General features: G+C 37.4%; 1 protein-coding gene across 3 annotated transcripts in view; it reads left to right on the top strand.

The window, feature by feature from the left end:
• TLL1 (tolloid like 1) overlaps positions 1 to 17023 on the top strand; it is a gene marked incomplete at both ends in the record, with an annotated part of 122996 nt that extends 105973 nt beyond the window's left edge. For 2 of the 3 annotated variants that reach the window (XM_084204237.1, XM_084204239.1), the window contains 5 exons: positions 3674 to 3799; positions 5034 to 5161; positions 9816 to 10029; positions 14995 to 15245; positions 16889 to 17023. In XM_084204237.1, the coding sequence (XP_084060363.1) occupies positions 3674 to 3799; positions 5034 to 5161; positions 9816 to 10029; positions 14995 to 15245; positions 16889 to 17023 (854 nt within the window). Of the gene's footprint in view, positions 1 to 1001; positions 1122 to 3673; positions 3800 to 5033; positions 5162 to 9815; positions 10030 to 14994; positions 15246 to 16888 lie in introns of all 3 variants that reach the window. The other variant, XM_084204238.1, reaches the window with a different exon arrangement.
• Between the last annotated feature and the right edge of the window lie 9912 nt (positions 17024 to 26935).

Below are 26935 nucleotides of genomic sequence, written 5' to 3'. Positions count from 1 at the left end.
TTCTTCAGCAACTCTTTTGGTGGTGAATTCTGCACCACAGCTAGAGATGAGGAAGCATGGCCCAGCTCCAGCTCAGACGACAGAAAGCAGTTTTTGGGTGGTTGAAACCTGCTGTGATAAACTGTGAAAGCAAACAGTGACATAGGGCAACAGATGACCTGCATTAGGAAGGTATTTATGTTGATACAAGACAACATGTAATTACATTTTTGGCTGTAAAATAGTGTTAACAGCCAGACAGGTGCTACTGGAAAGTGAGAATTTTTTTTTTTTTCAGCATTCTGTAAAATTTACATCTGATGGGACAGTTCTGAAGAAAGCTCTGTTAGGAGTCTGCAGGGATCTGGCTGAACTACAGAGACTCTATTGTATATTTATAATCAAGTCTCTCAGATAAAGAGAGGAAACTAGGGAGTCACTATATGTTATTTAAAAAAAATTAATAAAACTTCTTGGAATTGGATATTAGGCTTCTAAACCAAAAAAACTTCCAATAATTAGTTTTTTATTCTTTTCCCTCTGTCTTTCTTCTGTCCTTCTCTGTCTCCCACTTTTGTTATAAAACCAAGACCTAGGAGTAAGTCCCTGCAGGACTCGGCACACACTACTGGGCCTGTAAGACTAGAGAAGTATTAAATAATTCCAAAAATATAACAATTACATATATATATATATATATATATATATATATTTAAATACTGGGTTTTTTCTGTGATCTTTCTGAAAAGATGACCTGAGGATTAGTCATAGTTTGTCATTAAACTGCTTCTATTTATCATAAGTTTCAGACTTACTTCAGTGTTTTAAATAAACATGACTGATTCTTTGCATAAACATTCAAAATACATGTGGGTTTTGATATAATGTAAAAATTAGGTTTGCTGGGACATCTCTTCTTGGGTGGTGATTCATTGGGCAGTTAAAAAGAGAAAGCTAGAATGTTTCTAGCCTTGAACAAAAACTCATCTCTGGTGCCATCCTGGTACATTTTTTCTCCACAGACAAGAAAGCTGCCTGCAAAGAGAAAATTTTTGTTTTTGAATTTTGCAAGGACTTGGTACAGGTCCCTCCAGGCCGAGTACGCATTATTCACAGACTGGTGGCCTCTGAGGGTCTCAGAGGTATGACCATTTGTCCTCAGAAAGATCCATTCTCAAGAAAATAATAGACTGAATCATTCCTTCTTCTGAGTACTGAAATGAGAAAAGAAAGAAAGTATCCATTTAAAATTGGGGGTACTCATTTCCATCTGTTAGCATAACAAATGGCTTTGTTTTTACATGGAAAAACATTTGTTCTTGTAACTAATACAGACTAATTGTTGGGGGTTTTTTTGTTTTTCACAAAATTTTAAACTGGGCAATCAATTTGACAGAAAGTCTGTTCTCAATTATGAAGTGTGAGGAAGGCTTGTTCAACAGTTGCATCTTTGATTAACTATGTACAAGTAATTATTGTAGTTCAAATGTGTTCCAAAACTTCTCCTTTCTACCTTCTGTCCATTATTTTATTTTTGAGGACATCCAACATTAGAATATTTGCTTATGCACTTGCTCTTAAGAGATTATTTTACAGAATATAGGAACATCTAATGTTAAAATACTTTTCAGTGTTTTCACAGAGTTTGGCAGATGATGGAAATGGTCAGGGCTTTTATTTATTTAGAATTTGTGCACCTACTCTGTACTTGAAAGCCTAACTTGAATGCATTTTGAACTTGCCTTCCTTTCATTTTGTTATTCTGGTGGAAAATTACAAATGAATGCTTAGGAGTGAAATATTGAAGGCTTTTCTTCATATTAGTTCTAATTTCTTAGTTGCTTGCCACTGTTCTTCACGTGCAATGTGGAATTAATTTATGATAGTGCTTACTTTTGCAAAATTATTACTTTGTTTCAAAATTGCATTGATTTGCTACCTCAGTTAGGGACTCGTTTTGCACGGTGCATAAATAGTGTATTGTGGAGCTTCTGTGATTCCTTTCATCATCAAAATAACAAGTACTGTCTCTTTAAATGTATGGTTCCAAGGGGTATCTATGTTTTCAACTGTTTCTTAACATTCAGATCTGTTCCCATTTGCAGAAAGCTTCCAAAAGCTTTCAGTGCAAACAGATTTGAGAGTTACAGTACAAAATGCAGAGGATGCTTGGGTTTGACTTGCAGAATTTACCTATAAATGCACATTATCATCTTGTATTGCAAGTAGAAGCTGATTTTTGTGGATTGACCTGCGAGTCAACAGGTCAAGTGCTGAATATGTTTCGGCAGAGGAAGATGATGTGTATGCAATTACCATCAAACTTCCTTTGTTGTGTTACTGAATATGAGCATCAGTAAAAGCAGGAAAAAAATGCATGATTAAGACAATGAAAAGAGACTTAAATTATCCATGGTGGCTTCTAATCTATAGAAGTTCTTGCTGTACCTGGTGAAGTGTGAAATATCACCTTGTCTTGTTTGGAGATAATGTTAATTGCTGCTTTCCAAGGTAAATAGGACTGAAGGGGGTAAAAAAGATCTGCATTCCAACCCATAACAACCAGACCTCTGGGATGACCAAAATTCCTTTGGTCTTTTTCCTCCTCTCTTTAACATGTTGAAATGGCACATTTAGTAAAATACAGGGGAGGGGTTTAAATGTGTGTGGTTTTATATATATATATATGTATATATTTTTTGTATCCAAGAATGTATATATATATGTGTGTGTGTACATTTATAGTTCTATACATGCACACACATATATGCATGGATGTGTATGTACATGTCAGGAGCAGTCTGCCTCTTTTAAAGGGACCAGCCTCACCTAAAGCAAGAACAGCTGAATGACATAGAAGCGTGGCAGCAGAGGCCTCTTGCTGCAATGACAGCCTGTTAATCTAGTTTGGCTTTTTTCCATGCAATGAATTTGTAGCTGTTTAATGCAGGTCATATTTCCTCCACTACTCTCTGCTTTATTTCTAACACACTAAAAGCTCTTTTGAAGGATTATATGTTAATAAACAGAACTGCGTGCTACATTGTAGCTCTTGAACTAACTAATGCCAAATTCTTTTTTTTTTTCTTTCAATGAAATGTTTTTCTTTTTGTGATGGTCTATAATGTCCAGATTCATTAAAAGTAAAGCACACTGTCACTCTGCTGGGGAAAAAAGCCTAACTTATTTGAAAAGCTTATATGAAATCTTTCTCTTCTTACATGTTTAATGTGTAGAAGTTGAAGTCTTTTTTGATTAAGTGTTCCTTTCAAGATATCACCGTTAAATTATGGAATTTGCACAAAGCTGGAATAATTTTTGTCCATAAACTACATTACCATTGTTTACTAAGATAAAACTGTACCTTTATGAAACTTTTACCAGCTAGACCACTTGAAAGAGTAAAAGCTGGTCAATCTCTTACCTCCTTTGTTCTAGCATGTTTGTTTTGCTAGTGTTCTTCTCCCTTAGGAACTAATGCTCAATTCCTAGAAAGACAAGACAGACTCTTTGTGCCACAGTGCAAGGCTGCAGGCTGAGCAAAGAGTGACCTAAAACTAAGGCACCACAAAAGTGCCCCACTGGGAAGAGCGACTGTGGCTTATCCTGCTCTGGCCTCAGGCTCCGTGCTCCTCTTCCTAGCGAGGTCTGCTGGGAGCTGTGTGCTCACCTGAGCTTGTTGTGTATTTTGTAGACAAGGATGAGTGTTCAAAGGACAACGGGGGCTGCCAGCACGAGTGCATCAACACCGTAGGAAGCTACGTCTGCCAGTGCCGGAACGGATTCGTGCTGCACGAAAATAAACACGACTGCAAGGAAGGTGAGCAGGAAGGCACTGGAGTGGTTGGTTACACAACTGTCTCGCAGAAAGCTTCCTGCAGCTCTCCTTTCAAACAAAAGAAAGGAGAAAAGTTCTGGGATTTTGGGAATCTGGGAAAAGTAATGGGATTTTAGACACTTGGGCTTAAACGCAGCAACACCCCTCCCCTTTCCCATCCCCTCCATCCCCAGCATTTGTGTGGGCTGAGTTTGAGGTCCACAGGAATTAAGTTTGGAAAACTTGGGATCATTGGCACAGAGTGCTACTTTGAATAGTTCTGTGAAGTGTAGAATATTTAAAGCTCTGATAAAATATTTATCTAAGGCTGTATTAAACACAGGGGTAGAGCTTCTGGAGAGAAGCCTGGTAAAGTTGTGATTAGCTGCTATCAGTAGCAGTTAGCTCCCTCACAGCCAGGTTGAAACTATATCTACCCTTTCTGGATTTGTTTTAGGCGTCATATTTAGACAATCTAAATTTCTGTCAGAGCCCTGCACATCTTTCTTCCTCTTGGCTCTCTCGAGGTGTTGCTACCTTCAAGAAAACAATAGGCTTTGGGACTTAAGTAGAGTTTAAATTCTCTGCAAATGAACCTCAAGATATTTAGAAAGCAAATTGAGATTGTTAAAACGAAATACAAAATGCCTTCCTTTAGTTTTGGGTGCTAGTGGTTTAGTTGCAAAGTCAGTGACTAAGCTGCTCTTTGTACGTACTTACAGTTTAGTCTTAGCTGTTCTCACGTTGTGTATATGTTTACCTAGAAACTGTGGTTTACAAATCAAATTGATTGCTCTGTAACTGCAATGAAAATTACCAAGAAGAGAAAAAAAATAAGTTGTTCGAGAAATTTCTTTTGAAGTTGGAGTAGCGAGATTTTCATATGGATTTACACACTTGCATGTAGGAGAGGGGGAATGGGAAAGTACTTGATTAACTTTTAGTTAATTAGTATTTATTTTATGTTTATTCCTGTATAAGACTTTTTCTGAAAAAAAAGCCATCCGTTGTAAACAACAGTGTATGTTTCACAACAATCCCTAAAGTAACAAGCTGGGTTAATGCTCTAAAGCACGTGCATCAGGGTAATGACATGACTGTGCACTCTGAAAAGCATGCCTACCTATCTTCCTAAAAATCATTCCCACTTGGTAGCTGCCCTGAAAAAAAATGGTACTTTGTTGACTACTTGTGAATGTTGACCCCAGACTAACTGATGCTATCCCGATTGGCACAGCTGAGTGTGAGCAGAAGATCCACAGTCCCAATGGCATCATCACGAGTCCCAACTGGCCTGACAAGTATCCCAGCAGGAAGGAGTGCACGTGGGAAATCAGTGCCACCCCTGGGCAGAGGGTCAAACTGGTGAGTCTCTGCCTTCCCTTCCTTTTCAGCTTTTCTTCCATCAAATCAGCTTCTCAAATGACTGCTCAATGATACGAAACTGTTACTAAACTTTACTGTCAGTTTGCATCCCAGAGGTAAACTATTTTAAAAACTTGCTGAATCTTGTCCATTTCTGGCCAACAGGGAGTACTCAATATCATAGAGTTGTGATTTAGGTTTATAGTGATTGGAAATACTCTGTACGGCAAAGGCAGGAGGAACGCTTTCCTCCTGTCAGGTTTACTATATCATTGTTGTAACTCATAAAACTTGTGCAAAGTTTTGGCAAATATGGCAGAGGCCATTTACCCAAATTCCAATATATAGAAAAAGCAAAATTTTGAGTTATGAGCAGTCCTCTACACACAACTTCTTCTGTTCTGTTTTTTTGAGGAGGAAAAAAGATAGAAAAACCCTGAGAATCTGGATTTCTCATTTTAAAGTGGTTTCAAATTTTAACATAGGTAGAAGAGCAGCCTGGAGTAGATTTGTGAATTCTGTGTCCAGCTGGCTGAGGACAGTGCTGGTGTCCAAAGACAGGCCTAGCAGAGCTTAGCTAGCTTTGCAGGTTTACTGAGGTTATGTAGCCTCTGGATGAGGCCAAAGGCACAGTCCTGCCAATAGGATTTTTGCTTTGAGCTCAGCCCCAGCATTTCTTCTGCAGCTTACTTGCAGGACAGCCACAACAAAAGCCGACCTTACAGTTATTTAAACTTCTTAAAGTGATTTTTCAACTGTTTTGGAGCAAATAAAATAAGGAGAGAGATGTCGCAGGGATGAAAGGTGTATTCCAATCTCATAACTTCTGACCTTAGCAAACCCCTGTCCTGGTTTTGGCTGGGGTAGAATTAATTTTATTCCCAGTAGTCGATATGGGCCTGTGTTTTGGATTTGTGCTGAGCAATGTTGATAATACAGAGATGTTTTTATTATTGCTAAGCAGGTCTTACATAGAACCAAGGCTTCTTCTGCTGGTAAGGAAGCTGGGCTTGCAGAGAAAGGCTGGGGGGGAGACACAGCCAGGACAGGTGGCCCAAACTGACTACAGGGATATTCCAGACTATATGACATCGTGCTCAGGATATCAAACCAGGGGAAGAAGGAGGAAGGTATTCGAGTGATGGTGGGGCGCATGTGACGGCTGAACACCTGCCTGCCCATGGGAAGCAGTGAATTCATTCCTTCTTTTGCTTTACTCATGTGTGCAGCTTTTGCTTTCCCTATTAAAATGTCTTCATTTCAACTCACAAGTTTTCTATCTTTCATGCTTCCAATTCTCTCTCTGCAGTCCTACTGGTGTGGCAGTGAGCAGCAGCTGTGTGGGGCTTGGCTGCTGCCTGGGGTTAAACCACTCCTGTTATGGTGCTGATGTGGGATTGTGTATTTGATCCCTGTTTGCCAAAAGTAAAACAGTTGAACTGTACTGGAGGGGATGGTGGCAGAGAATGAGTGGAGCATGCTCTGTCCATTCCAGGGTGAAAAATAGGTTTCTAATTCAGGCAGCCTTCTTACTGCAGCTTCTGAGCAAGTATTCTTCATATAGGCTGAACAAACTAAAACCAGACAGGTACAGGCATATTACTGTAAAAGCTTTTCCAATACTTATACCCACAGCAGGAAAAATTCCAACGTTCAGATATCTTCAGCCAAATATTCCATGATCTACTTTACAAAGAAAAGGTTTTTTTTTTTTAATTGGCTTTTGCCAGTGGAACCGGAAAAATAGAGATCATTTTAGTAGATAGAATTTTCAACAATACCTCCATGATTTAGAGTCTGAGTCTGCTCTTCTGTGCAAACCAGTAGGGTCAATTACTAAATTCTGTGTGTACAAATATTTTAAGTTGTGTAGAACAGCAAAGTCCCATATCAATATGATTAATACCATAATTCCACATTGGATGATTTTTTTTCTTTTACACTGTGTTTAGGTTTACTTTTCATAGTTTTCTTGTTCAAATTGAAGAAGTGAATTAGTTACTTCATGGTAACAAACCACAAGAATTGTGAGGCTGTGCTTTCTTTTTCGAGAGGGGCGTGTGTATAGAAACTAATCCTTTGTTGTGATTGCCCTCACTCTGCTAACCATTGAAAAGTGTCTTCCTGGATGGGCTAAATTCAAGTATTAGGTGCAATTAAGAAGCCTATGAAAAAAAAAAAAAAGGTATGCACTTCAGAACTTTCAAATGAAGCATGTAGATAAAGATGGCTTTGAAAATGCACATAGCAGAGAGACTGATTTCCATGAGCTAATCAGCCGGATGTTTATAAGAGACAGACTTAAGTGTCCCCTCCAGGCAGCTGTCCATAAGTGCCACCAACCTATCTACTCGGTGGAGTGGTGTAGATAGAAAGGGCTGGATGGTCAGAAGCTATATGTAACATTTCTGAGCACCATTCCCACTGAGGAAACAAATCACATGGAGTTAAAATAGTCGTGGTGGAGTAGGAATTCAAAAGTATTTGTCCCAGGAAGAGAGGGTGTGATTTAGTTATACTACAAACTTTATTAGATCATTTGTGAACTCTGTTGGCAGGAACTATTCAGTTATGGTTAAGGGAAGTTTGTCAGTTCTCCTCTTTCAAACCTGCAAGGAACTGGCTGACCTTTAAAAAACTGAGACTGTCTTTGGGTACTTTAAAATATCAGACATTTTTAGGTTTTAAAGGACTATGCGCATTAAGATCTGTTTTTCCTTTAAAAAGGAAGTTTTCCTTGCATTCTCTTTGGAATTCCTAGAACAGATTGCTATACCCACAACCAATTTAGAAATTTTTCTGGTCATGTTTGAGGGACCCAATATAACACGTGCCGTCCTTCTGCAGGCTTGGGAATCCCAGTGAGAAGTCAAACATTAAAAATAATAGGTGTGCCTTACAGTTCATAATGAGATATGCTTCCTGGAGAGGGTTGGTTTTGTTGGGGGTTTTTTCATGCTGGTGAGAAGTGAACAAAACAGATCTAATTTTCCTCTAAAAAAAATGAATTTCTGCAGGCTGCTCTTGGATCATACTTATTGCTGCCATTGATTCCAAGTTGGCTTGACTCAACACTGTGTTTAAGTAACTCCCTTACTGAGATTTAAGTCTTTCAGCTTTCTGGAGTTTTCTTAATCCTTCAGATTTTATTTTGGTATAAATGGCAACGCATAGTTGGCATCACAAAAGTAGGATGGCTGACCACAGTTTAAGAGCAGCAGGAGTGACTGCTGTACAGCTGTTTTCATTGCCTGTAAAGTTTCACTCCCTTAATGTAAACCCCAAACTTTCACAGTGAAATGAACCTGCATCTGCTGCGTCACGCAGCTCTTCACATAAAATAAGTGTTATTCTGAATATTGAAGTTCTCTGGGAAAAAAACCTTTGTGTTAGCTCTTTAGGTCAGCTCTTAACATAAATTACCATTGCATTTCACACTCTCAGGGTTCCACAAGTGATTTGGTGGGTCAGATTTGTTTTGGTGTACCAGAGAGAATGATTAATCGTGGTATTTGCTCAGTATTTGATAGTTCAGTTTTATTCCTTTTAATTATTGTATCTTAATCCTATTCTGTTTGGTTTATGGGGTTTTGTTTGGGGCCTTCTGGGTTTTTTTTTCATAAAGAGTCAGCTACATGGCTACTCATGAAAGGCTGTGTACTTGGTGGTTTTTTGCTGTTCTGTTGAACAAAATAGATTTTGAATTCCGCCTTAAATTGTAGCTTACTCTATACAAAATTCACAAAGTTATATATTGCCTTCACAGTGTTTACATGATAAGAAATTACCAGATATTAAGCTTCAGGGTTGTTGAATTTAGCCCTGGTCAACAAGTCTTATCTGAAAAATCTTAGCTGCCCCCTTGAATTAAATTTGTTTACATCATTCTAGTCTTGGAAGACAGTCTACCAGATCTGAAATGTGGGTATTAGTTGTATGTGTGTTAACAGTTTCTGTCAGGCATGGCATGCACTTTTTGGAAATGCCTGAAGTTTGTTCTAACAAACAGTTAACACAATTTTGTTGTTTTTCACAATGCTTTTGCTAACAAAATTGTAACCTTAGCTTGAAGGGTGAAGTCTGAAACATCATTAAGTTGCAAGAATAAAAAAATAGATTTCTAAATAATAGATTAGAAAATATAACTTTCATGCATAAACCTTAATGTGGAAAAGTCATTCTCAGAGGCTTTATTTGCAGTGTGATGTAGGTTTAGAAAAGGGCAGGGGGGAGCCATTATGCTTTGCAGATGTTTCTATCAATCCTCAACAATGCAAGGAACAGTAATTTCTGACTTTTTTTGCTGTTTTGAGTGCTCTGAAATTTGGAATAATCCTAAAAACAGTGAAAATTCAGCAGAAAGGCAGCTGTATTCTAGATTTAATATTCTCTTATAGGTAGTAGTTGTTATAATGATGCTAATGCCTTTCTGTATGAAGGATGATGTACTCTTGAAGTTCAGTGTCTTAACTTTTATTCCAATGAAAGTTTAATAAGATCAATAAGTTATTCAAGTCTATGGTCTTGTAGAAGCAGCGATGTTAAATCTGTCATTTTAACTGGATCTTTGTATTCTACAGCATATTAACTTATATATTTATGTACCGTGTAAATACAGTCCCACAATGGGTAATTTTACTTTTTTTTTCCCTAGACATTCAATGAATTTGAAATAGAGCAACACCAGGAATGTGCTTATGACCACTTGGAAGTGTTTGATGGTGAAAGTGAAAAATCGCCAATCCTGGGACGCTTATGCGGCAATAAAATACCAGATCCTCTCATTGCTACTGGAAACAAAATGTTCCTCCGCTTCATTTCTGATGCCTCAGTTCAAAGAAAAGGCTTCCAAGCAACTCACTCTACAGGTCAGAGATCAGGATGTGCTTTTTACTAATAGCTTACCCATTGTTCTTTAGTGGTTGATATGCAGACTTTTTTTTTGTTTTTGGTAGGAGTGGGATGAGTTCACAGCTGTAACAGCTGCATGTAATGAAGCCTTAAGCCCAGCAGGAAAAGTCTGGGATTGCAGAAAGTGTTCTCTAATATTTTAGATATTCTTTTCTTCCTGTCTCTCTCTTTCATAGGTGAGAAATTAAAAGGTGTTGAAACAGAGTCAAATAAGAAATGAGGCTCCTCAGGATTCACAACTTGAGATCATAAAAGATTGAAAATCTTTTCACTGTATTTGTAATGACAACACTCAACTGGGACATGTGATGCACCTCCATTACTTTCCTGTTCTAACTTAAACAAAAATCTGGGTTTCGTGTAAACAGATATTTCTTTCCTGTAGTGCTTAAAAGCAAAGACAAACCAAAGAAGAATAAGGAGAAAACAACATTAAAGAATTTCTCAGGACCGTTAGAATATAATGTTCTTCATGTTTACCATTCAGTTTTCTTGTTTGGCAGAAGTCACTGAAACAGTGGTTTGTAATTGCATTTATAGAGTTTTTGGGACAATGTCAGTGTATAGATTTTTCCCCTCATGTTGCTTGGCTTACAGTGGCCTCTAGTGCTGAAGTTCTGAACATCCAGTGCCTGCAGTAAAACAAGAGGATTTGGGGCTTTTTCACCTTTATTTTAATCTTAAATTATGATGCCTGTCTTTACTTTCCAGAGTTCATTCTTATTTATCCAGGCAATAAATAATTCAGAAAATATTTCATAAATATATCTTCTAGGAGATAAATTTTAATGACAGGCAATAGTTATGAATAGAATTATCAAGGTAATGAGTTTTATTAAATTGTAATAAAATGTAATAATATATAATAATATAGAAAATATATTATACATAAATATTATTATATGAATAATATATTATCTCTATAATAATATATTATCTAATTGTGATATTATACAGTTAATTTAATATGATATTACCCAAAGTATCCATCAAGTTCATGAACAATCCTCATATATATCAATGTTGTCATTTTGGGGTTTTTTCCCCTTCTGATTTGTTCCAAATAATTCAAAATCTTTAGTAATTTCATTTTCCTTTCTGAGTAAGACAGTAGACAACAGTATATGAAATATTTGTGGTCTGGGCCTTGAAACTGAAAAGTTTAGCTACCTGTAATTCAGTTTGTTTTTCTTGTGAAAAATCCTCTTTTACAAGCATGCAGTGTTTTGTGTTCCCTACTACAGTAACATTTTCCCTTCAATGCAAAATTGGATAGAAGTAATAATTACCCATTTTTAATTACCTGAGAGTATACAGTTAAAGGTCAGACCTCTTGCTAGAACGGGTGTTGTAAAACTCCTGTCTCATTTATGTCCTCACTTGCAGTTTGCAGAACTGGAGCAGTCAGTATGTGAACCAAGTTCAGATGTACACTCTCTAAATTCTAAAGATTGCAAGTTTTATTATGACCTGCTGAGTTTTATGTGCCTTAAATATAAAAACATTTATAGCATGGACAAGCATGTGCTTTTCTGAGAAAAATAAAATCTACCCAGTTTTTAAGAATGCTATAAAAAACTACAAAGTTTACCTCCTTGAGGAGGCATTTCCTTCTGTCAGCTGCTGTTGCACAGACTGCTCCCTGAGATGAGCCCTCATCTCTGGCATGTACCTGGAGGAAGTGTTTGAATGAGGGACAGCTCAGGTCTCACAGTCTGTTCCTCCAGCCTTGAGCCAAACTCAGACTCTCCATGAGAACTCTGTGAGAATTTTACCCCTGTGCTATGGGCACATGTCAATGAGCAGATACCTAACAAGTGTATGGGCAGAGGATTGTAATCCCTTAGTTTGTCTTTTCTAGGAAAACAATGGTGTGCAATGGAAGTAGACAAGGTTGTGTTTGATCCTGTATGCCTGTGCAGACAGACAGGGAGTGCTGAGGAAGTTGCTCCCATCACTTCTAACATCTTAGCAAAACTCACTCAGCAAAAGGACCTGGTCTAACACCAGAGCAGTGAACAAGTAGCTGGATTCTGTGCCCAGAGCTGTCTCTGCTGCTGCATTCCTGGCATCTTCATCATTTAATGGCCCCTTATTATTCCAGTGGATGCTGTCAATGATGATTTCCCTTCTATGACACTTTTTGGCTTGAAGTGCTGTCCAATTTCAAAATTTCCATTTAATATTTCAGAAAACAGGATAAAAATGTAGCAGCAAATACAGTAAAGCTTAAAAAATAAACTGGCTGGAAAGGCTTCCTTGGGTGGAGCAAAACTTATAAAATGCTGTTTTGAAAGTGCAAACAGTTATAGAAGGAGATTCTGTCATATTTTCCCCTCTCAGAAAAGGCATAACCCATCCAAGAGGAATTCATAAAAATGCTCCTGACAGAACATTAAACATCATTGCTCAGGGAGTGATCTGTCTGCCCTAACTCAGGCATCTTGTTTTCTTCTGGACAGCGTCATTTATGGTGCCTGGCCTCCAGCCACTGCTCTAGGAGGTTGCAGATCTACTGTAGGTCCTATTCGTATCTGTCAATGCTGGGAGGATGTCTCAAACAAATTTGGATATCTCAGATGTCACTCAGTTTAGAGGCTTGTGTTGCTTCCAAAATAGCTGTAATAATTCAGTATGGGAGTGCTGAATCAAATTTATAATCTTGTTTCATTAGTTCAGATGGTGTGGGTTTAAGCTTTCCCCAACTGTCTGGCTTGTTAAACGATTGGAAACTACTGCTCGGTTTGTTCTTATGTGTGTAAGAAGCCTGAAAGTCCCCAGAAAGGTCATGAAACATGAGAGGCTTTTTGTGCCATAGATGACTTAGAAAGTGTCTTTCACTGAAGGTACCAGATGACCATGGTTTTACAAGTTGGACACATTTCCTTACAGTCAGAAGCAAAGACCCTGCCTACAGCAGGGCAGCAGTGCCTGCACAGTGCAAACCACAATGGCTCAGCTCTGGTACCCAGGCTAAGCAAGCAGCGCTGCACGGCTCTGCTCTGCTCTGTGCCTGTCCCACATGCCCCATTGCAGAGCCTCATTCTGCAGGCTAGATGTAGACTTCTGAAACTGCAGCTTAATTCTTAAGGAACTGAAAATTTGGCTCGTAATTTCCATTCTAAAGTATGAGGCTATAATCTGTGAGAGAAGGGCAGGGGAACAGGAATTGGATTGTTCTGTGGTTGTATGGCTACAACTTTCCTTTAAGCTCCTGTCCTCTGTAGCAAGCAGAGGGAAAGAATGCAGACAGTTCATTAAATGTTTTCTTGTTTGCAGCTGTTTGGTGTCTGAGGCAGTGAGATGTTCCTAATGTTGGCAAGAGTCCAGTCAAAAAATAAACCCAAAACAACCCCCCTCTCCCATCAACAAAAAAACACCAAAAAACCCCCAAAACAGCAACAAGAAAACCCAAATGAGATTCAGAATAGGGAGAAAAACAGTAAATTATAATATCAATGAGAAATCACTGTTTGAACTATTTTTCGTGCTCTTATTTGTTCTTTAAGAGCAAAAAAAAAATTAAATTTCAGATTGAACGGACATGCATAATGGAATACTTATAAATTATATTTCCTGGTTTTATTCCTTCATTACCCTATTAAGAAAAAAAACACTCTTTTTAAAAAGTAAGGATTTGGTCATTACCATTATTAACTCTTAGCCAAAATGTGACTCCTTGCAATATAATAGTGCAATTGGTCATGTTTAGTGTGGGTGGAGTCAGTGAAGTAAAATTCAAAGTATGGGAAAGATTTGAATCTTGCCCTTTGTTTAGGTTACTCTAAAATGATCAATCAATAATATCTACATATTTTTAAATGCAGGTAAAATTATCTGTTTATTTAAAAAATTAAATCTAAACTTGTGATTCTCAGTATTTTGTTCAAGCTCATTTACACTTGATGTTTTTATCAAGTGCTGTAAGAGGTGATTTGTTCTTGATGAGAAATGAAAACAAAATTATTCTGTTTGCACTGAAATCCTCATACATGTAAAGAAGCCTGCGCCCACCTTTTGGAAATATGGTGCATTTTGGAAACAGTGCATTTTTTCTCTTAAGTACAATTTTTGTCTGTTCTTCATTGGGTTTTAATAACACTTTTATGTATTTGTTTTACACCTTACTCACCTTTATACTAGAGCTAATTCATATTTAAATTTTGAACTCTTTGAGCAGTTATAAACAAGCTCTAAAGGCCCACAGCCATTTTGAAACTGCATACAAATAGAGATTTTATGCTAAAATAATGGTTTTGACAAAAGGCATGTATGTCCTGCCAAAGGCTTGCCTCAAGAACAGGCTTTCAGCTACAAGACTTTATCTGGTTGGCAGCAGCTTTCTCCTGGCCCATTCTTTTGCAGAGGAAGGCCTGCCCATGAACTACACAGCAAGCAAGGCAGCAAGCTTTGCAGTGGTGTTTAGTATTGAGCTGGCTCTCCAGGTGCCGTGTTATGGTTAAAGCTGACAGTGCTGTGAAACAAAAAACTTTTGCACTCAGTCACTGACTCTGAATATGATGGATCTGCAAATGGTGTCTTTAACTCCTGTGGAAGCACCACCACTGAAATGTGGGTACCCTTACAGCAACTGTCTTGCTGGCCACAGGAATCTTTCCAGTGCCAACTCAAAGACTGTCATACTGCTTAAGCCACATTCCTTTGGTCCCTGTCTTTGTCTTTCAATTGAAAATAATGAACTATGTTCAAGTGCCTCTAGTTATAAAAGAGAATTTATGTAAGAAAATTCAGAATGATGGAGTTCTATTCATACTGTGAAGTACTTCTCTCTCAGCTTGTTGGATTAACCTTCTTGTGACGTTAAAATGCGCACAGCCTGAATGAGACTGGGCATCTATGGAAAGAAACACAAATTTGCACTGAATAAGCTTCTTCATCTCTTTTTTCCCCTCTCCATTTAGAGTGTGGTGGTCGTTTGAAAGCTGAACTCAAGCCCAAGGACCTGTACTCTCATGCTCAGTTTGGTGATAACAACTACCCAGTCCAGGCAGACTGCGACTGGCTGCTGGTGGCCGAGCGCGGCGCCCGCGTCGAGTTGATGTTCCAGACTTTTGAGGTTGAGGAAGAGGCAGACTGTGGCTACGATTACGTGGAGCTTTTTGATGGTCACGATAAGTCAGCAGTGAGACTTGGTCGATTTTGTGGATCTGGGGTAAGTAAATAGGTAGAAACTTTTTAAATTTTTCCTTTCTACAAAAAGAATAAGGCAGGGCAGCGGAAGGTAAGTGTTGTGAGATTCAGTTACAACACTTTACAGTAAAGGTACTAGATTAGCTACTTCATATTTTAATGAATAAATTTGCAGGCTTGTAGTAAAATCACTCCCTTGAAATATTTTCATCAATAAATTCTTACGTGTTTTTTGACCAAAATATTATAATGTTATGTTAAGCTTTAAGTAGCTGGCAGTGGCATGTTTATCATCACACAAATAAAAGTTAGCAGCTTTTTTACCTTATATAGAGGGAAATGCACCAGTGTTAAAAAGTATTACATTAAAGTTCTTTGAATTGGAAAAAAGCCACATTTTAAGGTAGGAGGGGCAGCTGGGAAGTATTTATAGTATGCTCATCAACTTTTAAGTCTGATTTTGGGGAAAAAAAAGTGTTCCTAACTCGAGTGATTAATATGGGCCTTAAGAAAACCATGAAATCTTATATGCATTCTGGCACGTTTTAACTGTTAGACATGAGGAAGTTGGCCAGAGGACACCCTGAAAATGCTGTATCCTATTTCTCATTTTAGACTTGCATTGGTCTGCTGGCTGCCTGCCTTGGGAAAACTGGTGCAATGATCCCACAAGTCCTCATCAGTTCTTCATATGTGTGCCAGTGCAAGCACACTTTTGTACAAATACTCTTTTGCCTAGATAAAAGGCTTCAAAGACTACATAAGATGACAGGAGCTCTTAAGTAATTAATTATGTGTCACTTTTTTCAGCCTCTGAGCTGGATCAAACATCTTAGTCATACAGACAAGTTACCTGTAAACTGGCTTTTAGTGCATTTTTGAACACTAATTAATGATCACAAAAGGTGCTTCCATTTGAGCTGTAGGGGATGTATTCTAAGGGAAATGCTACAACTGGGTCTAAAATCTAGTAATTTATACAAAACAATATTTTTCTTCGCAAGTTACTCTATTTTACAAGTAGAAGGGCAGCGAACCAGAAAATGGGCTGAATAATTTTGTCCTTTTGGGGGCTTGGGGTAGAATGGTTGCACATTGATGGTGGTGGTTTAATTCTGATAAGATGTAAATGAATGGCTTCAGATGCCGCATGGGATCAATACAATTAAATAGAAAAGCTATTGAAAATAAAAAGCAAAATGATCCAAACTGGAGTGGGAAAAATATGTATGTTAGTACATATTACCACCTTCTCAACTTTAGAAGAAGGATTTGGTGGTTCAGCTGATACTTCTGATCAATGTGCTTCAGTAATAAAACTGGACATTGTGAAGGCTGTGAAGAATAAGATAGAAAATAGGTATTGGCCTCTGTTTTTAATCTAAATTTAGAATATTGTATATGGTCTTGCCCAGTCACTTTCTCTAGCAGAACTAGAGAAGAACTAGGAGTTAGGTCATTTCCTCAGTCTGCCTCTAGCCTATAACTGAGAGCACAATGAGATAGAACTGTTCTGTCTGATGATGTCCGATGGCATTGTATCCGAGACAGTGGAATTACATGATGAGGTGTAGCAGGAAAAGAGAAATATTCATAAGGAGAAAAATAGTGCATGAATATAGAGTGGACAGATAATTTTCTTTTCTTTTTGTTAATTTATTTTAGCCACCAGAAGAAATTTATTCAGCGGGAGAATCTCTTTTACTTCACTTTCACACTGATGATACAATCAACAAGAAAGGATTTCATATACGATACAGAAGTATAAAATATCCAGATAGCGTGCACACCAAAAAATAACACAAGAACCTCTATGCCAGAAGAGTGAGAAAGAAAGAAAGAACGCACAGTGAAAAGGAAGGAAGGCATGTCATTTTTTAAAAAAACTGAAGTTATTAGCACAAATGATTAATATAAGTTCAGTTGAAATGCTGACTTATAGTACCAGAGACTGAAATAAAATAAAAGAAGAAAATCACCTATCCCAGTGGAATAGTCAAGAGTATGATGTGCAGGCTCCATACTTGACTGTCTCTGCAGAGCTTGTGAAAGGACTTGGCATGCAGGGAGAACAGAAAAGCTTTTGTTCATGGTCCAGTATTTGCTAGCACTGCGTGTGGATTCAATCAGTTTCATTCAGGGGAAGTGACCCTCTAGATCATTCTTCCTTCTGACAGTTGTATGGTGTCTAGAAGGAAAAGAAGCTCTTTTAGGTCACACACTCAAATACTGTCCTTCTACCTAGTTGCTTTGACTTTGAATCCTGCGTACAGTGTGTAAAAGGATGTGGAAGAAGATATGAAATGGGGAGGCCTTCCTGCATTTTCCTGTATTTTTTACAAATTCACCTGTCATATCAGGTTATCAGTGTTTTGAAACTGGAAAACCCTACTTCTGAAACATAACTGATCTATAGAGTATTTTGTTTTATTAATGACTGAGAAGTCTGAACTGTTACATCAGTCATCACTAGTGACCAATCACTACCTGACTGAATTTTAATGGTGTAAGCATTATGAAAATGTTTGGTTTACTGGTTAAGTAAGCTATCTCTGATGATGTGCTCTTATTTTGCACTGAATATAGAAAGAGACTGAAATGAAAACCTGTCCTGAATCAAAATCTGTATCCATGAGAAAGAGAAATGGTCAAGGATCATCTGTAACTCCTCCTACTGAATTTATTTTTAAGCAGTACATTTGAAACCACTGCTAAGCTTTATTTCTTTGGACCTTTTTGTGAATGAGCTGTTTGCCTGATTCAGTTATTCAGAAATGAAGCTGCAGGCGTGTCCAAAAGACAAGTTTCCCAAAGAGGTTTTTGTTAGTTTTTTTTTCCTAAGAGTAAGACTATCCATGATGGTGAAAAAAGCAAAACGAAACAACAGACGCGGGATCTTTTTGATATCAAGTGTGAATTCCTATGGTGCTATTCCATGAACATTAAAAAAAAAAAAAAACAAGAAGTTTTAGACTTTTGAGCCAACAGTTTGCAGATCATGAATGTCTCACTATACCTGGCTGCATCTGGAGAAGGAAGGCTGTACTGCTCCAATGGAAAGTGGGTTGCAATGGCAGTGCTATTCCTGTGGAACTACTATTATTGCCTTAGAATCCTCGCACACAAACAGACAGATCTTCCTGTAGATAAACTCCTAATTTGATAAATAATTTGACAACTCGAGCATCTTAGCATACACTAACAAAAGGATCTTCAAGCAAATGCCCCATCTGCAGAGAGAGATCATCTGCTGTAAATACAGAGACCTGCTTTTGATGTAGAGTTATGTTACATTTAGAACTGAGATAGTCTATGTGCTTTAGGCCGTACATGGTTCTAGTCATAATGTATATGCATTATGTAAGTATTGTATGAATGAGTGCTCCAGGAGAGTGAGAGGTATTGTATGGGTTAATATGGAATTGTTTCTTTATGTGCCAAGTTCTATCAGGACCCTGTTTGACTGTAGCAACTTTTCTTTAAAGGCTTCATAGACAGATAACAAGGACTTCTAGTTTGCAAGAATCAAGTTTAAATGAAGTATTATGTTTCACTTACAAGAAATATTATTTTGATATCCTTTGATGTAAGTTGCTACTCAAATTAGCTTAGTTTTTGTTTCCTTCTATGAACATACATTGGCACTAATAAATCTGACCTTTTTTTATAAAAATAAAAACTGAATGTCCGTATAGATCTCTTTGCTTGTTTTAACAGTCCTGTTATTACTCATATATATATATTTCTTTTTAGATAGCTTATGTGTGTGAAGTTCAAAAACTTAATAATTTCTGTGTTTTTAAAATGTTGCTCCACTGTCTTTTTGGCTCATTTTTTAGGTTGTTTGATCAAGAAACGAACTACAAACATTTTCTCCAAGGTCTTTTACTACAAAGTTCGGGCAGAGATATTAGTAAAGTTAAAAAAAAAAATGTATATTCTTTAAGTTGTTACATAATTTATCAGCTGGTGGAATTCCAATGCTTGAATTTCTGAAAGAAAAGCAAGCAGCAGCAGAAGCAGTGTCTCCCTGGCATGGTTAATCAAAAGGAACAGGGAAAGTCTGAGGCTGAAAGCAAATACAATTTTCCATGCTATCTTATTTTCCACTTTTCTGTTCTCATTTCCCTATAATATTATCTCTCTCTGTTTGCTAAAGCCTTCCTTTTCTCTAAATTTGGCTTTCTTATTCCCCTCAGGATTACTCTAATAACCACAGGGTTGAGCCAAGATCATTTCTTTTTGGAAAGGTTTCTTTTGTTGTTGTTGATTCATACAGGCCCTTGTATAAATCCTGCTGTCCTATATTAAATAGTGCAGTAGAAATGGATGGAGAAGAGGTTGGATTGGGGGCAACATGTTATGGAAAAAAAGCCCTGTGGAAGGTGATTCTTTATGGCCATGTCAAAGTATTGCTTCTGAGCACAGCATTGCTGAGATTTTTCCACATGGAATATGTAGAAGTCAGAGGAGAGTAGTTGCTATAACTTTAAATACGAAGTTTGATTTTACTTCTCTGATTGCTTATTCCTTTGTAGATCTCATATGCTTCAGAGTGGTGAAAATGCAGAAGGTGTTCTTAATGATTGTCTTGCTGATAAATGGACCATATGGGTTCTATCTTCTCACTGGCCATGCTCCTAGTCAGTGCCTCGTGGTGCTATCAGATGCTATTAAAAACACAGCTATTTACAAGTCCTAGGAGGTTTTTCCTGATGTAATGAAAAATGACATATGCAGTGAACTCCTCCCTTCTAGGGGAAGTATCCCTTATAACTAGCCTAACAGTAAGAAAATAATGAAAAAATAATTTATTTTTATTTTTGAAATTGTGAAAAGCAGTGTGGGTTATCCACATCTGCAGTTCCAGCTTTGAGATCTAGTTACAGTGCATTTACTGACAACATTCCTATCAGGGTGAGGATGATATTTGTTCTGCTTCCTATTTGACACAAACTTTTTCTGACTGTGGCAAAGTCACTGGATTTAAATTACTTTTCCTGGAGCATATCATAAAGTTTTCTTCTCAACTACCTAAAGAGCTTCTGATGTGCTGAATATTATTCTTTAATGTTAAATTTAGCATAAAGTGTTATTTTGATGGAGTGTGCTGGTCTGCATGGCTGACAGGCTCTTGGAGAATTTAAGTCTGTGGCAGACCAAATCCTGTGATCAATATCACATTCAGATAAGAGGGAAGGTAAAGTATGTTTGTGAGAAGCTTTCCTCGTGTCCTTAAAAAATCCCCCAAACAAATAAAAGAGAGAAAAAGGTTAAAAAGAGTAAAAGTCACCAGTGAAAGCAGTTAAAATGGTTGCCTTGCATACAAGCTGTGGAGGTCAAGCTGAAGTAAATAAAGCAAGGTAGGTGCACACACAGCAGATTTTCTGTTCTTTGCTGACCTTTTGTTATAGTCTACAACATATTTGAGTAATATTGCCTTGCTGTGAGACCCATGAAATGATGAGTTCACCTAAGCATAGGTGAGAGCCAAATCAGATCCTTAACACAATATTGCAGCGTTACTTTTTCATTTAAAGCAGATTGCTTTTGAACCACTGTAAAAATTAAATTCATTGGATAGAAGCTTTATCCACCTGGGGAATCAGTTCTGCACTTTTGCTATGCTGTTGGGGTGCAAATGGTATGCCCAATTTGTTCTAGCAGAGGAAATTGTTGTTGGCCTCACAGGCTATGTGTGTGTGCTGCACCGCCACAGAGAGAGGTCACCGCCGAGGCTCGCTGGAACTTTTATAATTAAATGGTTGTGTTCTGCCAAAATTTACAGATCTCAGAGTTTAGAGACCTGATATGTGTGTGCAATTTCAGGAAAGTATTCAATATTAAAATAGACCTGGCCAGTAACCAGAGGAGAATTTTGCTTTGACTTAGGCCTGAAGTTGGGTCCAAATGAATAATAAGAGGGGATGGTTTACATCACATTAACATACCTGATCATACAGATTGGCAGAACTTTACCAAAGGACTTGCTCTGATTTTTATTTTATCATAACTGGTTATGATTTGATTATTAATTGGTGAGTCAAAAAAAAAAAAGAGCCAGAACAAACAAAGTGCCTGAAAAAGCAAAATATAAAGCTATCACAGATATAATTACATTACATTAAAAAAAAAGAGTCTCTACAGTCAGCACTGTTACTGATATATTATTTTTTCAATGCATCCTTCATATTCTTTAAAAATGCTTTATGATGTATTGCTGTCACCTACCTAGGGAACAGCTAGATGACTAATTGCATTGGTTAGTGAATTTTTCAAAAAGAGAACTGAAGGCAACAAAAGAAATGGCTTGCTTTGGTTCCTAATCACGTCTATCTAGAGTAACTGCCCATTTGTGAGAGGGGGTACTGCTGGGCTATAGCTCTTACAGGTTGAGGTTGAAGTTTTTCTGCTCTAAATTGTATACTTGGGACAACATTTTAATGTTACTCTGCTTGATTTAATTCAATTAATCAAAACAATAAGCAGCTGCTTAATATTGTTTCATGGAATTGGGATGAAGGAAGTCTGATTAAAACAAAAAGAACAAAGGAAAACACATTTTGAAAGTTAGAAAATGTTCTCATTTCCCCTGATTTTTCAGTCTGAGTTCACAAAGGAAACAAGTTGTGGCATTGGCAAAAAATATTTAGTGGTATTGGGTGGACAGCAAAAGGAAGCATTAGCAAGCCTTGAGTCTCTCTATTTGGATCCCATTTCTGAAATTGGTTTCCCTGATTTTTATTTGTAATCTATCAATTTGTAACCTAGCAAATCTCATATAATGCAAGATTAGGTGATATGACAGTCAAAAAGACAGATGACGGGTTCTTTTGTGCGTGTGAATATCTTCAGTGGCCTTCAGTTGTAGTAATTCTTCCTGTGTTTTACACATCCTGGAAAGGATCCCTGAATTTATGCATGTATGTTAGAGGATGTTTACTGTGTGACAGCAATATCTGAAATACAAGGAATGCTAATAATCATTAGGAAGATAAATCTTTCAGAGCACGCTCAATGACCTTTCTCTCCTTCCACAGTAATGTTTTCTAGGGACATGTTCCATACATGTCCACACAATGAAATGCAGTGAAGGGAAATTATAGTGAAAAAGGAAAGATGAAAAAGACATTTTGGCTTGAATATGGCACATCATTCATGGAGTAGAGTCAGATTGTTTAGAACATGTTACAAGAATACACGGGGAAGTGAAAAAACGAATCTGAACAATACAGTATTTAAGCTGAGTGTCAGGAGACCTCTTTAGTGTTAGAGACAGAATAGTTTCCCAGGGATGATGGTCCCATCTCTCAAATACCAGGAGCCATATTGTACAGAATGTTGTCTAATGGAGAGAGAGCAATACCCAAAGGTGCCTTTCAGTTATGAAACTCTGCTCAAATTTGTGCAAAACATTTGCTATATGTTCAATTAATTAGATAGTAATAGCAATACGCTTTTGTAATGGAAAGAACTGTAGGTAGTGAAGACGAAAACACTTCTATTACAATAGATAGAACATAAATATAATAATGACTCACATCTGCAACCTGGACATCTTGAGTAATAATTTTCAAGTTGAATATTATTATATAGCAGCTGTTGACAGTTGTTGAGATGCCTTAACAGAATTGATATTCTGAAGAGCTGCAGGGACAAAAGCTGACTTCTTTGGTACATCTTCACTAATATGCTTTCCTTTCTTACATTATTGCTCTTTCTTCTGATGGTTATGAGACAAACAGTTCTAATTACTAAAATCCAGAGCCTTGACTATGTTATACAGGAAGACCATACAGAGCTGAAAATATTATCTCTTGACATTAAAAAAAATTACTTCAAAAATTCGAATTGTTATTATGTCAGCAAAGGCAATGTTATTGTGAAGACATTAAATAAAATGTCTTTGGAATATTTCTAGCTAATCACAGTAGTAACTCAATTTTATCCAGTTAATGTGAAACTTCCTTGGGATTGCTGCACCATTGACATAATACCTTTTCAAATGTGTATTTTAGAGCAGATAAATCCTGAATTTTCATAGTCAGTTTGCCCTGGCATAAAATTACGTTAGTGTTAATTTTAGCGTACAACTGTTAAAAGTATGGGCCGATTTCATGATATCATTGGAAGGAGTTGTTTTGTTGGCTTTGTTTTTTAAGCTACAAAGGAGGTTCTTAACATTTGGGAAATGTAGTGAGGGCTGAATGAATTTAATGTGTGGTGACCCACCATTATGCCTATTAGTGGTGGGGGAGGGAGAGACACCAACAGGGAGGGGCAGCTCTCAATGTTGCTTACACAAAATCTGGCTCTCAAATTCTCTGTTGCAAAGGGCATGTTAGTGTTATGTTTATGTATAGCCACCATGAAAGTTCTGCTGAGAATTTTTCAAAGTACTTTTGTTTCAGAAAGCCTTGAGAAAATACTGATTCTAATTAGAATAGCTGTATAAATAAAAATCAGACTTTTATTATTTTATTTCCTTAAAATTTATTTTAGAAGCACTGGTTCCAAGTCTTTCTTAGTGTTGGTTTGGCAGAACTAGGAATGAAAGGCTGTTAGGTGTGTCTTTCTAAAAGGTCCTTGGCCTGAGGATCTCCTTTCCTGAGGAGGCAAGCAGAGAAGATGGTTAGTTTTCCCTTTGAAAAGACAGTTGGCAATCCATACAGTTGCTGGTTTTTACACAAAAAAAAACTTGGATTGTTTGTTGGATTCAGTGTATCACACTGAAAACAGTGGAAAAATACTTAGAATATAAATTGGATTAAATTTGTTTATGTTATACTGAGACTACTTAACCAAAGTCAACCAGTAGCAAAGACATTTGTCAGAAGTAAGAATCAAGAAATAAGATGTGCAGTTGCCTCTCTTCTTCCCTTGAGAACGGCATATATCCTGTCTCTTCTGAGAAGCCACAAATTCACTGCTTTTATTTAAAATCTCGAAACAAATGACATTGCAAGAGCAAGTTGGAGAAAAAAGGGTTTTGAATCTCTAAGCTTCAATTGCTAAAAACAATTTGACATTGTCACAACGTGCCTTCATAAGGAGCTCCTGAATCTGAAAATAGGATTTGACTGCAGTGTAGGATGACTGAGGAAGAACAGAAAACCTGAAATGTTATGATAAAATACAGTGGTGTTATTTCTTCTGTGCATAAGGGAGGACCTTTTTTTATTTTTATTTTTACTTTTGGTCTTGATCTTCATAGAAGTTTGCATACGAATACAGAAAATACCCCAAATGTGTCCTTTAAATCCCTTTTTCTGTGTGAAGTTGTTGAATGAAGAACAGCTGTTTGCATCCTAAGTGAGATTGATTGTTTCAAGTGAAAAAAAAAAAAGACTCTGGAAATAGTGTTCAAATGAAAAATGTATGCTATTGCCAACATCCCCAGTGCTTGATGTCCTTCCAAAAAGGAGGACTACAGTTGCCTGTTATGGCACTTCATTAAATACTGTGTTCTGATGCAAGTCACCTGAGGAATCCTTCAGAATTTGTTGTTCTGTTTCCCACTTCATTTATTCAAAGTGTAAGAAACACAGTGGAAATCAGACATGAGCTTGTAGCAAAATTTATGGTAGAATAACATCAGGATTGCATTTTGAAATGGATCCCTGGCATGAACAGTAGAGTTCTGAGAGAGACCTACAGTTACCCCAGCCTACATTCACATCTTGCCTGTTTTGTATTTTGTCATATTTCTTCACTGAACGGAATTCCCACCCAGAAAATCATTTATCAAGATGCTTTTTAAAAGCTGGTTTCATCTTTCCCGCTAGCAATTTCTTTTGAGGGAAATTGTCTCTTCTAGACAATCATAATTAACTGCTCTTTAATTAGGCATGAAGAAGGGAGAGACTTTGTTTATACTCATTTCAGCTAAATCTCAGTGGCTAACATGGCATAGTTTGTGACATTGTTTCTTTTGATTATTCCCTTATGGACTCTGAAATAAATTGTGAGTGCTTTGAAGAGGATATGTTGGATTGACTGAGAATGAGTGAGTTTTTGTGTTGGTTAGCTGGCTTCTCTTATTTCATTGAAATGCAGCAATTTCCATTCTATTCCTGCATGTCTCAAATATATTGCAGTGCAAGAGTAGCTCACCAGCTACTATTTCATTCTCTAGCATGCCCCTGCCCTTGTACACAGCAGTGGAAGTTGGAAATGGCCAATCTCACTATCTTGTTTGTAAGATAAAGGCTCTGATAAGCAGTCTTCAGTCACTAGACAGTCACTAAGAAGAAGCAAAAATTACATGAAGAACAAGATTAAAAAGCAACTTTTTGTAAAGGAAAAAAAAAGGCCAAATAAAGAAATGGAAAATTAATCCAGGAGTGAGAGAAATCTAATGAATACAGGAGGAAATGGAAAGTAGAAGACCTTACTTTCTTAAACTGGTCCTTTTCTGCTGTAGAGTAAGTGAATAGCGGGACAAAACCAAGGCTAAGAAAATCGTGAAGAGGTTTGTGGTGGGGTTAGCTATAACAGAGTTAATTTTCTTCAGAGTAGCTGTCTTTTGGATTTGTTCTGGAAACAGTGTTGATGACACAGGGATGTTTTTGTTATTGCTAAGCAGGACTTGCACAGAGTCAAGGCCTTTTCTGCTCCTCACCACACCCAGCCAGTGAGGAGGCTGGGGGTGCACCAGGACTTGAGAGGGGACACAGCTGGAACAGCTGATCCCAGCTGACCAAAGGGATATTCCATGCTATAAGACATCATGCTCAGCAGTAAAACTGGGAGAAAAAGCAAGGGGAGGACATTTGCAGTGATGGCTTTTAAATTCTGCACCAAGGGCCCATTTCCTGGAAATTGGAGGTGGAATAGTGGTTGTGGCCAGGCACTCCACAAAAACTTCAGTGACATTTATGGAGGTGAAAGCGTTTCACTCAGGTTTCTTTAAATGTTGGTCATATTGCTATTTTTCACATTTTTCTATTTATCACAATATATCACCTAAGTGCATTTGTCTTAGATTGGCTGTTGAATAGCAAACCTTTCCAGTTTTGAAACAAACTTTATTATCACTTTGTTTTTGTTCTGTTCAGAATGGTTTTAGTGCTTTTTACCTTGTTTTTACGAAATCTATGGACTACAGCACTCTTCTCATGGCCTGTGCCAGGACCATGTGTCATTCATTTGGGATCATGTGGTCAGCACAGGTAATGTCTAGTCTGATTTATAGAGCTGATGATTGCTGTTAATAAGCATCAGACTTCTTCAGTAACTCCTTTGCTGCATACCATAGCAGGGCCTAATGGCTATATCCAGCCAATCTCTGTTTTTCCAAGGTCTGTTTTTCATCCTACAACCCTATCCAAAATACCTGTATGTGACTCAAAAAAAGAAATAGTATCAAGTCATTAATTAAAACTTGTAAGAAAATTTATCCCCACAACTAAAATGGTTTGAAATAACTTTATTATATGCTGAAAAAACACAAATAACAAAGATACATTTTTTCCTGAAATGCTATTAGCTTTTACTACTTTATGTGATGGATTTAACCCAAAGAGCATGTGCAATTATGAATTTTTTTGCTATTCCTTCAGAAGACATATTATGTATAAGAATAGATAGGCACACATACAAAAATAATGTCTGACATCTATGGAAGCAAGAAATGCAAAGCCACCTTCCACTGGATTCCATATTTGTCATATGTATTATAAAATAAGTCACCAGCAGCTCTCCTTTGGAATT

The sequence above is a fragment of the Fringilla coelebs genome (assembly GCF_963513975.1).
Source record: "Fringilla coelebs genome assembly, chromosome: 4".
NCBI classification, from domain to species: Eukaryota; Metazoa; Chordata; class Aves; order Passeriformes; family Fringillidae; genus Fringilla; species Fringilla coelebs.
This window is presented reverse-complemented; position numbering and strand designations above follow the sequence as displayed.